Source organism: Panthera onca, chromosome C1 (assembly GCF_046562875.1).
Source record: "Panthera onca isolate mPanOnc1 chromosome C1, mPanOnc1 haplotype 2, whole genome shotgun sequence".
Taxonomy (NCBI): domain Eukaryota; kingdom Metazoa; phylum Chordata; class Mammalia; order Carnivora; family Felidae; genus Panthera; species Panthera onca.
Genome location: NC_138346.1, coordinates 210,690,042 through 210,702,630, shown reverse-complemented (window position 1 = coordinate 210,702,630; position 12,589 = coordinate 210,690,042). Strand labels below are relative to the sequence as shown.

Sequence of the window (12,589 nt, the reverse complement as noted above, 5' to 3'; positions counted from 1 at the left end):
GAAAACATAGAGAGACCGACAGAAAGCCTCTGACCTGCTCCAGGCCGTTCACCTCCGGGGTCTCTGCTGTAACTTGCATTTGTTCCTTTCTTCAAGCTGTGCACTGATTCTGCAGCAACAGACCTGCTATTTTCCAGCTGGTGTCATTTTCTCCCCTGGGGTGGGGGGGTTTGGGGGGGGTGGGCAGGGGAGGGAAGGGTATGGAAGAGAGAGACTTCAAGGAGAAGCGTGTGTGGTCTCAAAAGCCCCTCTAGGCAAGAGAGCGTGGTCCTGTGCCGGGGAATGGGGGAGAGGGTGGCCTGATCTAAGGCATCCCTTGCCCTGGGCCCGTGCCCTGGGCCGGCTTCAGCTCCGGGGGCACTTCTTGGGCTTAGATCATGAGTCAGGGCTCTGCTAGGTGCTGAGGTATATAACACGTGACTCCTGCCAGGAGGTGCTCCAGAAAGAGTTGGAAGGATGTTGTTCTGTACGAGATTTCCTTGTCTGCGTTGGCAGGATCGTTTGTGTTCCTTCCAGGAAAGCAGCCTGGGGGTCGGTCACCATTGGGGAAAATTTTGCATCGTCTCTTGGGCCTCCTGCTCCTTTTAAGGGGTGCTGGGACTCGGTCACGTGCTCCGTCGAAGCGGGTATGTGCCGTGTATGCGTGTGTGAGCGCGTGTGCGAGTGTATGAGGGAGGTGGGGGGTGGAGAAACATGGTTTTTTTTTTTTCAATTTACATTTTTCGAATAGTTTTCTCCTCTGCTCTCCCGGGAGACAGCGTGCGGAATGGAATCAGTGTTTGACCTTTGCAAGACGTTGGTGGAGTGGGCCAGGCGGGGGGGGGGGGGGGGGGGGGACATTTGGTGACAAGCTGGTGGCAGCTCAAAGCAGGAGTTCAAGTTGCATCTCTTTCCTTTTCAGTTCATGAACTGGACAGAGTGAGGGTGGTGGGCAGCAAACAAGAGGGGGCTTCTTGTGCCCGGGCCTCTGGATTAGGATCACGTGGGCCACTCAGCTGGGCAGCTGGGAGCCCCACTCTGGAGACCTCTCAGCAGAGAATGTTCTGCTGCTGGGTCCGGGGCTTCAGGAGAAGCCCCCCGGGGACCCAGACCAGGCGGCCAGGCGGGGGCTGGTCTCCGAACCGGAAAGCAGTGGCCCCCAGAAGGGGGAGGCAGCAAAAAGCACTGGCAGGAATGTTGCCGTCTGGCCTGTGCCGCGTCCCGTCCCTCTGTGTATAGTCCCTGTACAGGGACAGCCACTCTTTTAATTCCCAGAGCCACCCTATAAAATAGGGACTGTGATTGCCCCATTTGACAGATGTGGGAACTGAGGCACAGGGAGGTTAAGGAGTGGCTGGGACCCAGACCCAGACTGCCTCGCCACTGTGAGGCTACGTTCCTAGCCACGTAGACCACGCTGCCTGTCGGTCGAGGTGCCCAGGAAGTATCTGTCAGCACCAAAAGGCAGACAGGCAGGTCCTGTGTTAGGGTAGAGTCTTCCTGTGGGGGAAGAAGTTCTGTTCACAGGCATGGCAGTAACTCATTAGGGACTTGAGGTTGCCCTCCCCCCCCAAATACCCCACATTTTTCTGTCTTGATTATATGTTTGGTGCATAGACCACACTGCTCAGGCTCCCCCAGCGAAATCAAGGGTGTTTTTCTAATCCGTTTTGTTCAGTTTTCGTCGTGGAGGTGGTAGCCTGATGGGAGGAAGGACACGGTTGTGGGGGCCCCGGTTGGTGCCCCATTGTGAAGTGCAGGAATCCATTACCGCAAAGGCCGCTGGAGACAGGACGGACCACTCTGGGATTGTGGGTACCCCCAGCCCTTCAAGCGGCGAGGCTTTGGGGGGAGGCTGGGAGGACAGGAGTGCATGCAGCAGCCCAGAGAGGCAGGGTTGCACCCAGGAGTCCGCACGGGTAGGGAGGGAGGGGGCTGGGGAGGGTCTAAGGGAGGCAGGAGCCGGGCCCAGGCCTCCCGCACCCCAGGCTCCCTGGGTGAACTGGTTGAGGAGCTCATCCTTGGGCCGAGGGGCTAATCCTTGGGCCTCGGGCTGACTGCCCTTGCGAAGCACGGTAAAACCTACCACCGTCATCTTCCCAGGGGATTAGGATGAGACACATAACAGAAGTGAGAGGACTTGGAAGAAGTTAAAAGTGCCGTATCCAGCTTAGCAGTGTCAGGCCAAAGCACATAGCCTTCTTCGTGTGAAGACGCCATTTTGTTCCGGGCTAGGCAGAAGGCCTCCATCTGGCCTCGCTAGCCGGTGTCCATTCTGTGCTTGCTTTGGAGTTATGTTTGTCAGGACTGGGGGGAGGGGGGGTGTCCCCGTGGCACGTCAAAGAATGGAATCCTGGGAAGACGTATTGCAGGGGGAGCCAGGCAATGCAGTGACCAGGGCCCATGGCTTTGAGGTGTGGGCCCTGGGGCAGGCCCTTCGTCACCTGTAAAGCGGGCATCCTCCCACCCTCTGGGGTTGCTGGGAGGTTGCACGGGACGTGCGCCCGGCGTGCAGAGCTCCCCCTGTCCTTGGGGTGCTGAGCACGGCGCCTGGCCTTCGAGCTGCAGGTTGTTGAGGTCCGAGTAGGGCCTCCTGTGAACCAGCGCCCTGTGGCGTAGGCCTGCTCTTTCTCAGCCCGAGGTAATTTTTCAATTAACTCGATTGGCTGGAGACCCCGGCGCCCTTGGAGTGTGGGAAACCATCCCAGGCCGGAAGGGCCCTCCCCTCTGCCCCTAAGCTTGTGCTTGCTGGGGGAGGGGGGGGGGGGACTTGGCTTCCAGAGGGAGGATCCGATTTCACATTAGGACACCAGGATGTGATCCCAGTGCCCCTCTGAAAAATCCCAGATGGCGCCTTCTGGAAGCCCCAGCGGGCTCCACACTGGCGGCCAGCCGGCCCGCCCTCCTCGACCCCGGGCTCCAGGGGCTCCAGCGTGAGAGCCTCAAACAGTGCTCGTTACCGACTTTATTGCTAAACGGTTTAGAAAGGCCGCCCTCCCAGTTTTCATAAGTGAAACATTTAAAGTATGCGAAGCCTATTTTATTTCTTCCTGGAGCAGCTGCTCGGTTGGGCTGGAGGATAATCAGGAGTGAGTTACACGGTGCGGCCCTGCTGCGCTCCAAGCTTCCGTGGCCTCCAGCACCTCCCACCAAGGGATGGGCCGCGAGGGCCCGGGCAGCCGGGGCCCGAGTTGGCTTCTTCCTTTAACCCCCACCCCACGGGGCCAGCCGTCCTCTGTGATGGCATCAGAGCGGCCTGCCAGCGTTGCTGAGGGCTTGCGGGGTGCCGGGCACCTTCCTGCGACGTTCGATCCATTACTCCTAGAACGTCACGGCAGCCCTAGGCGATGGACACTGTCATTATCTCCGTTCCCCACATGAGGACAGAGAAGTGACCTGCAGGTCAAACAGCTTCTAAAAGGGCAGAGCCAGGATTTGATCGAGCACCTCCTAACCTTCGTGGCCAACATTTTGTGGGCGAGGACGTGGAGGGACGCAGAGGTCATGCCATAGCAGGAAACGCCCATCTTCGTTCGCCTTCTGGAGCCACCTTTAGACAGGGAGTCCTCTAGGCTTGCCGTCTTCGGGCCACAGTCTGGAGTTGGTTTAAATTTTTTTTTTTATTTTTAAAAAAGGTTTATTTTTGAGAGAGAGAGCACGAGCAAGGGAGGGGCAGAGAGAGAGAGAGAGACAGAGAGACAGAGAGGGAGGGAGGGAGACACAGAATCCGAAGCAGGTTTTTAGCCTCCGAACTGTCAGCACAGAGCCCGACACAGGGAACTCTCGAACCCAAGAACCGTGAGATCATGACCTGAGCCGAAGTCCGGCACTTAACCGACTCAGCCACCCAGGCGCCCCTGGACTTGGTTTAAATTCTTCTGAATGCCCGGATCTGTTTGCGGTAGGGATCTGAAGATGCCGGGATTTCTGGCCCTCTATGCTCTTGTGGTGGCGACGTTTAGGAGAGCCGTTGGCCGGGCCTGGTCGCCCACTTCTCGTCTCTGCATAATTGTTTACATCTGCGGGGGCCTCCGGCGTGCCTTACACATTTCAATGCATTTAACCCCTGAGTCGATGTCTGAGACTGGCTGAGCGGAATGTTCCAGCCAAAGCATGTTTCCCGTTTGGCTTCCAGGTCATGGCAGCCAGTGGCCTAGCAGTCAAGGTCGTGGATTCCAGACACCTTCTTCTGGGCCTCAGTTTGCATATGAAATGGGGCTAGGAATGTTTTTTCTTCCCCCAGTCTTTGGTGGGGGGGAACCAGGTCTGCTCTCTGACCAGTGTCTCAGGCAGCTTCTATCCACCCTGTGCATAATGGTAATGGGCGGAGAAGGAAGCTGGGAGGCAGGTGTTTGGCTGCTGACTCAGACTCAGGTGGGAAGGAAAGCAAGAGCTGGGCTGTCCCCTGCAGGGGCAAGGCCTCAGTCAAGCTGGTTCCTCCCAGTTTGCAATGAGCTTTGTGCTTGCTGCTTGGATGGGCTGTGTTTTTGCCTTTCACGTTTTGGTAATTTTTTTTTTAATGTTTATTTATTTTTGAGAGAGAGAAAGAGACAGAGCATGAGCAGGGGAGGGGCAGAGAGAGAGAGGGAGACACAGAATCGGAAGCACGCTCCGGGCTCCGAGCCATCAGCACAGAGCCTGATGTGGGGCTCGAACCCACGAACTATGAGATCATGAACTGAACTGAAGTCGGATGCTCAACCCACTGAGCCACCCAGGTGCCCCTGGTAATTTTTTTTTTTCCTGGGGGGTGGTGAAGAGGGAGGAGGGGTGTGAGGGGAGAGTCACACGGGGTGGGGGGAGAGGGAAACAGGCCATGCCACCCGGTGGTCACTGTCCTCTCCTGGATACATGCCTTTAGGAGCCAGGCCTTCGGGAGGAATGAAGCTCGCTTCAAGAGCCAAGGATGGGGGACCTAGACATTTTTCACCAAAGTTCAAAGAAAGGCACAATTCCTTCTCTGTGCTTGTTTGTCAGGCTCTTTGATCTGGCATTTAGCTCAAGAAATATGCACAGCAAGGTATTTAGGGCTGGGAGCCTAGTCCAGCAGTCAAGACCACGAGCTTTGCAGTCAGACAGACTTCGGAGTTGGGACCCAGCTGTGTGACCTGAGTCAGCTCTATGACCTTGAACGAGCCAGCTCACCTGTCCCGGCCTCTGGCTCTGACTGTGCCAAAGGGGAGCACGCCAGCACTGCTCCCACAGGCTTGGCGGGAGAATTTGGTGGGCTGAGGCCCAGTGGCAGGCACATAGTCAGCATGCGAGCGGGAGCTGGAACCTGCAGGCGAAGGAAGGAGACCCAGCGGCTGTGGGGTTGGTGCTCACGGCCCCCCCCCCCCCCAGGTGAGAAAAAAGGAGAAGGGCTGATTGGGGCAGGAAGGTCTGGAAACGGCTTTGAGGCAGAACTTGAAAAACGTGTGCCTTCCAGGGTTCAAGCCAGAGGGACTGTTGCCTGCAAAGGTAAGCTAGGCTTGAAGTACCCATAGGGGTAGGTGCTCATTGGTTTTGTGCAGGTGAATTGCCCATCCGGGTCCTGAAAGAGAGTGCTAGCTTGGAGCGCTTAGCATATAGCGGGTAGCCTTTAAGTTTGTGGGGACGCTGAGTGCCCAGAAAACGACCTCTGGCAAAAGCAGTTTATCAGAATTCTTTTTCCAGTTACAAGAGCTAGAAAGCACAAGTGGAACCGGCTTAAGAATGTGTTTGCTCACGTCCAGGGGGTGTATCCCGGCTTCGCGTGTGGTGTGATCTAGGACACGGATATTATCTGAACCCAGTCTTGGTCTTGTTGGCACTCCCCTCTCGGTGGCCGCGCGGCTGCCACCATCGCCAGGCCTCATCCTGATGCCGGCCAAAGCAGAGGGACGCGAGGTCCAGACACCGGCTTTGATCGGAGTGGCTTGGGTCACGTGCCCCCATCCTGAGCCAGTCACAGTGGCCGGAGTGATTCGGTGCTCTGATTGGCCAGACTGGGTCACATTGGCACCCCTGAACCACAGGCTGGCTCTGCAAAGGGAAATCGAAGAGCCGTGTCAAGAAGATGGGGGGGGGGGTGGGGGAGTGGGAGGGATGGTCAGTTATGTTATATTAGCGGGACGGAAATGCCTGCGGCCCAATCCAGGAGGGGAGAATGAGCTTGGAAACGGCGGCATGAGCCCGTGTTCCAGAGGAAGTGGTAGCTTTGTGGCTCAGCGTGGCAAGCGTGCTTAGATTCTTGCTTGTACCCAGAGGGTATCCCCGGGCGGCCGCCATCAGCCCACCCGAGGCAGTGGACTGACTGGGGGCCCCAGCTCAGCTGCTTCTGATCCCCAGCGGAAAATGCGATCAGCGAGGACTGGAGCAGGCGGTGTGCGAGCCCAGAGGAGAGGCCGGCTCGCTCTTCTCCCACCCCTCCTGCCCCGCAGGCAGATACCTGCCCGGCAAGCAGATAGCAGCAGGCTCCTAAAAGCCACCAAGGAGACCCGGGCACCGGGCTTTGGGACTGCGCAGTCGTGGCTGCCACGGCCCCTCAGGGACTTGGCCACCCAGGTGACAGGAGAATGCCTGCCTTTCCCACTCCCGGCCAGATGGCGCCTTTGGAGGCTCACATCCCTCCTGGAGCTAGAATAACTTGCTGAGTGATCTTTGCGGATCCCGGAGGACCACAGGCTTCCTACCGGCTGTCAGTGCTATGGCAGCATTAAGCCATGGGCCGAGAAAGGCCACCAAGGATGTCCTTTCTGGGCTTGTGGTGCAACGGACACAGGAGGCCAGGACCTCACGCGGGGTAGGACAGGGATCAGGCCAAGCGGCCCGCAGGGAGCACATTCTGCGGCCCCCGATCCTCGGGCTTAGCTCGGCCTGCGAAGTAGGCAACCTGTGTGCTGGAGACGTGTGATTCCTCCACACCCCCAGGGTGTCTCTGCTTTTGAGCCTGTGACTGTCGATCTTCCAGGGCAGGGACCTGGTCTCCCTCACCGATGCCCGGCATGCACCATTGCTGAGTCAGTGCTTGGGGAGGGGGGACAAGAGGCTGCAGACCCCTGTCCCTGGAGAGAATTGAATCTCCGGGGTGGGAACGACAGGCCCGTGGGCAACAAGACCACGCAGGGGGGGTTAGCCTGGCAGTCAGGGGCCCGAGCAGAGTCTGGCTAAACGGCGTGTTTATGGGTTGGCAGGTGCATTGAGCAGCCTCTACAGGAAGGATTAAGCCACCTGAAGGATAAAAACAATCACTGTGAAATATGAGAAAAAGACGAAAGCAGTATCACCTGGGTGCCTGCGGCGCCCCCCCCCCCCCCCCCCCCCACATGTAGTAAGGATTACCAGGTGGCTCTCTCAGGCCTGGGAGCGGCCTGGGGCATGATACTGTTGGGAAGTGAGTGGCCGGGCGATATCTGAGCATCTCCTCGTATTTGGCGAGTGCCGTACCCCCAAGGCTTCAGGTGTCGGGATCCCATGACAAAGGCCCAGAGAACACGGAAATCTCCAGCAGACCATAGTCCCAGCTCTCCCCTGCCTTCCGCTTGGTCTGTTTCTGGCCTAGCGGGTGTGTCTCCACGAGCAGGGGGGACCGAGGGAGGGACAGGAGAGTCTGTATGATGAACGGGGACAGAAGTGGTCCAGGAGGGCTGTTTACAGCTCCTAACGCAGGGATCAGGCAAGAGGGGAGCCTGGGCTGGGCCTGAAGGGGCCAACCAGGCCAACCAACCAACGCTAAGGCTTGCTTTACCAGCCCTGGAGGTCCCCGGTGGCCCTCGGAGGCATGTCCCTGAGGCTGCTCTTCCCAGGCTACTGCTCTCCCAAGACCGCTCTCTCCAAAGGCAGATCGTTCCGTCCAAGACCAACCTGGCTGCATTTCCCTGTGGCACCCCGGTCACTTACAGAGCTTTGGGGCCGCGTCTGGCACCAGGGGCCACTTTGCTGCTGCTGTCACTGCCACCCCTGCTGCCCGGGGGCTGTCCAAATCCAGGGCTCCCAGCCCCACTCGGAAGCTGGGTCAGTCAGCTTAACCAAGAGGCAGAGGTTCTGTGACCTTGGGCCTTTCAGATGGGGAAAGGTTGCAGACAGTGGTGACTGTGCAAGAGGATTTGAGGGTCGGGGGCACGACAGCAGGCCCTGCGAGGAAGCACAAGGTTTGTGCCTTCCTTGGGGGGCAGCTTGCAGTCTGGCAGGTGTGCCCCCGGGAGACGGGCAGGCAGAGGTTCTGTAGCCAGAGCCCCTGGGTTTACCTGCATGTTCCCTGTGCCTGTTTCTGTGAAATGGGTGTATCCCCAGGGTCATTGTGTGGATTGAGAATGAGAACCCTTCTGGAGGGCGTGAGCAGCTCAGAGAGGTTATCACCGCGATGAGATGATGATCCCGAGTGCATTCAAGAACAGGGACTTCAAGAACAGCCCCGGGCGGCTCCCAGGCCTGAGAGGGTCGCCTGGTAATCCTTACTACAAGTGGGGAGGGGGTGGGCGCCTCAGGCACCCAGGTGATACGGCCTCCATCTTTTTCTCATATTTCACGGCACGCTGAACACACCTCTTCCTTGCCGGGTCCTCCCCCCGCCCCCCCACCTCCGCCTCCGCCCCGTCTCTCGGTGATTTGCCGGTATGGATCCTTACACCTCAGTCTTCGTGTCTTCGCCTTCTGACGACAATCCTGTTGCGAGTTTATAGAATAAGCCCAACCGTAACAGCAAGAGCAGAAAGAGGGGCGCCTGGGTGGCTCAGTCGGCTAAGCGTCCGACTTCAGCTCAGGTCATGACCTCGCAGTTGGTGAGTTCGAGGCCCCCGTCGGGCTCTGTGCTGACAACCTGAAACTTGCTTCGGATTCTGTGTGTGTGTGTGTGTGTGTGTGTGTGTGTGTGTGTCTCTGCCCCTCTCCCCACTCTCTCTCTCCAATGAATAAACACTTTTAAAAATTTTAGAAAATAGGGCGCCTGGGTGGCTCAGTCGGTTGAGCGTCTGACTTCGGCTCAGGTCACGATCTCGCGGTTCGTGGGTTCGAGCCCTGCGTCGGGCTCTGTGCGGACGGCTCGGAGCCTGGAGCCTGCTTCGGATTCTGTGTCTCCCCCTCTCTCTCTGCCCCTCCCCCACTCAAGCTCTGTCTCTGTCTCAAAACTAAATAAACATTAAAAAAATAAACAGTAGAAGGGCTTAAGCACTTACAGGCACCGCTGGGCAAGTCCGTGGCAAGTGGCTTCAGAACCACTGACCTGGGCTTGACCCCAAGCACCCCCAGTGTCTCTGATGCTCCAGCGCGGCCACCACCGCCCTGCGCGGGGCGCCATGAGTGAGGCACCGGCGAGGCGAAGCCTGGCACCCGGCCCGCCAGCCGGCGCTCAGACTGGCCGCTCGGTCGGCCGTTGTCTGTGTCAGCAAGGGGGCCTGGGCCGGAGGGGACCCGCGGTGTGCTGCCATACGTCGTGTGTCATCTAGAAGTGACCTCCGCCTGGCCAGGGGCAGCGTGGGGCCGTTCCCTAGGCATTTGGCTTCTCCCGTAGGGCGCGTGTAGCTCAGGTGCACACCCCACCGTCTCCTGGGACGCAGGCCTCGTGTCAGGGAATAGAGGTCCGCCGCATAACCTTCTGGATTGGCGGGGGTTGGACGTCGGCCCCCCCTCCACCGAGGCCTGCTGGAGGGCACGGGACCGGCGGGCTCTGTACCCAGATTTGGGGAGACGGGGGAGGGAATATAAAACTGAGCATTTGGCGGAAAGTCTAAACTACGTTACTGCCGTGTTTGGATTTTCTTTTGCCTGGGGTAGGATCTACGTACAGCGGGTAACACCTGCTAAGTTACACAGTTAAGGCGTTAAGTGGACCGTTGGAGGTTGGCGGGTTCGGACAGGCACGCGCTTGGCTGCTTGTCAGGGTGTCCACCCAGGTGCCGCCAGGGAGGGCCGCTTCCAGGCTGGACTCATTTGCGCAGCCTGGCCTCCGCCCAGAGCCCCTGCCCTCTCCTGCCTCCCCCCGGCCCCCAGACCCGGGACTCGGCCTTCTCTGCCTCGGAATCCACCCTCTTGGGATGGGAGACTCACGGGTCAGGGCTCTGCAGTTGCTCAGGCCAAGGCCTTCCTTCGGGATATCAGGGAAGTTTGCCCTCTTCTAGAAGAATGATCGTGATGAGCTACACGTGACCCCTGTTAGAACCTTCCAGAATGTTTCCACTGAGATGATTGCTTTGTTTAATGTTTACCACAGGCCTGGGAGACTGGTCGTGGCTCCATTTTCAGATAGGCTCGGAAGTCGCTTATTCAGAGGTCAGTCAGCTTGGCAGTGGGGAAGCCGGGACCGAGCCCAGGCTGGCTGGCCCCAGACCTGCCCCTCCCACCTCTGCCTCGACGCTGCACCCGTGCCTTTCTGCCGAGAGCCCAGCACCGGACCGGGCGCTGGATGTCGGGTGCGAGCAGAGCGGAGCCCCTGCCTTTGTGGAAACGGCCAGGCGAGTCCCATGTGCACGTCTTTCTCCAGGAGCCGTGTGGGGACCCAGGGCCAGGAGCACTGTGTGCGGAGTCGCTGGGTCACTGTAGCCCAGTCCACTGTGGGAAATGAAAACAAGCTCATAGCCCGCTGGGGGGCGCAGCTGCCTCCACTGCCATCCACCAAGGAGAGTCTGCTTGGGCCCTGGGCTCCCTCTCTGTCACCCACAGATTTTGCCACCGTGCCCTGCAAGATAATACAGTGCGGAAGCTAAAACCGTGCGGGCCGGAGCTAAACCGCCCAGTTTGGCTCTGCTCTTTGCTCTCTGTGACCCTGGCCAGATCACCTGACTCCTGGGCCTCAACTTCCCCATCTGTAAAATGGGGTGATGACGATAGGACCTACGTCGCCGGGTATCACGAGGAATAAACGAGTTAGGGCACGTTAAGTACTCACCACAGAGCCTGGAGCGCGTCGTGGGTGCACGAGGAGTGTTAGGAAAGGAACCGTTGTTGTTGGGATGCGCGGTAATTATAATATTGCTATTTAGACCTTGGACTTGGGAAGGCTGGGCTTGTAAACGTGCAGCTCACCCGGAGAACTTACTGGTGCTTGGTCCCCCACGGCCCCGTTCAGGCGGTTCTTGGGCGCGCCCTCCAGTCACAGAAACTAACCCGCTTTCTTGTCTCCTTCCTCTCCTGCCCCTGCCCCTGCCCCTGCCCCTCGAGCTCACAAAAGCTAAGCCTGGAAGAGGCTTCTCGCAACTGGGGGCTCGTCCCCAGGGCCAGGAGCCGCCACCTCCCTCCTGCACTGTGTTGATTCTGCCACAGCCCGCCCACCCCGCCCGCACTCCCTGCGCGCCACACCTGAACTGCCCACAGGCGCAGCTGAGGGGCCCTTAGCAGCGGCCTGAACTCAGACTCAGCCTGTAGCCTGGTTTGGCTCTGGTGGTAAGTCAGCTGGGAAATCAGAGGCTCTCCGGCCCCAGGCAGCCCTGCCTCGCTGATGCTGTTCCAGGTCCTGATGCGGGGGCAGGGCTGAGCTGCGCTGTCCAGGCCCCATCGTCTTCTCCTCTCTTGGTGTGTTCTTGGCCCTATGCCCACTGCCTCCTTGTTACAAGGTAGCTGCTGCAGCTCCAGCTACGAATCCACTTTCCAGACAAGAAGGTAGAGAAGGGGCACAGCGCTTTTTTCTTTTTAAGTTAGTTTAGTTTTGAGAGAGAGAAAGAGAGAGAGCAAGCAAGCAGGGAGGGGCAGAGAGAAAGGGAGAGAGAGGGAATCCCAAGCAGGCTCTATACTGTCAGCATGGAGACCAGCGCGGGGCTCGAACTCGTGAACCGTGACATGGTGACCTGCGCCGAAATCAAGAGTCTCACGCTTAACCGACTGAGCCACCCAGGCACCCCAGAGTCCCTTCTTTCTTAAAGGACAGTCCTCCTCAGGGGGTTTCCCTTACAGCTTGCTGCCCAGACTGGGTCACATGGACCACCCTAGCTGCAGGGGAGGCTGAGAAGTGGCTTTTAAAAAAAAAAAAAAAAAAAAAAAAAACACCAGGCACTCACTGCTCTTGATGACAAGACGTCTGATGCCAGACAGAGAAGGGCAGGCCTGCCCTGGCTCCCTTTGCCACCTCTGAGTGGGTATGCCCCACCTCCAACCCAGAGGCAGCACCCCTGGTAACGGGCAGCTTCCCCTGGGGCAGGAAAGCCGCTGTCTCCCAGACAGCACTTACTTCCGGCTTCCTTGGCCCAAGAGCTCTGCTCAGTCCGTGGCATTTCTGGCGTCAGCCCTTTCCACCAAGGTCCTAGGGCACTGGAGTTGCCCGGCATTGGCAGAAGGGTGGACAGTGATCTTTCCTTTTTCTGTTCTTGGGAAAGGGCCGGGATGGTTTCTCCATAAGCGGTGGCTCCTTCCTTAGCTCTCCCGGCCATTGGCAAAAGGCTCCTTCTGTCCGTGTGTCTGTGGGGCTGGGCTGGGCTGGGCTGCACCAGACGCTTAATAAATACCGCACTCTTCTCCCCTTTTCTTTCTCCACCTTGTGCCCTGTAGGTCAGCACTGAGCAGGAGCTCTCTGTGCAGTGAGGAGACTGGCCTCTGCGTGCTCGGTCCAACACCAGGGCCACTAGCAATGCACATGCACTTGAAACCTGGCTAGCGTAACTGAGGGGCTGAGTTATTCGTTTTAATTAATTTACACTTAAGTGGCTGCGTGCCACTGGCGGCT

General features: G+C 58.5%; 1 protein-coding gene across 4 annotated transcripts in view; it reads left to right on the top strand.

The window, feature by feature from the left end:
* KAZN (kazrin, periplakin interacting protein) overlaps positions 1-12,589 on the top strand; it is a 1,074,196-nt gene that overhangs the window by 929,696 nt on the left and 131,911 nt on the right. The window contains exon 1 of one of the 4 annotated variants that reach the window (XM_060625151.3): positions 3,723-3,880. The exons of the other annotated variants lie outside the window; for them this stretch is intronic. Coding sequence (XP_060481134.1) covers positions 3,862-3,880 — 19 coding nt within the window. The 5' untranslated portion in view covers positions 3,723-3,861. Of the gene's footprint in view, positions 1-3,722; positions 3,881-12,589 lie in introns of those variants that run through there. 4 annotated transcript variants of the gene reach the window in all.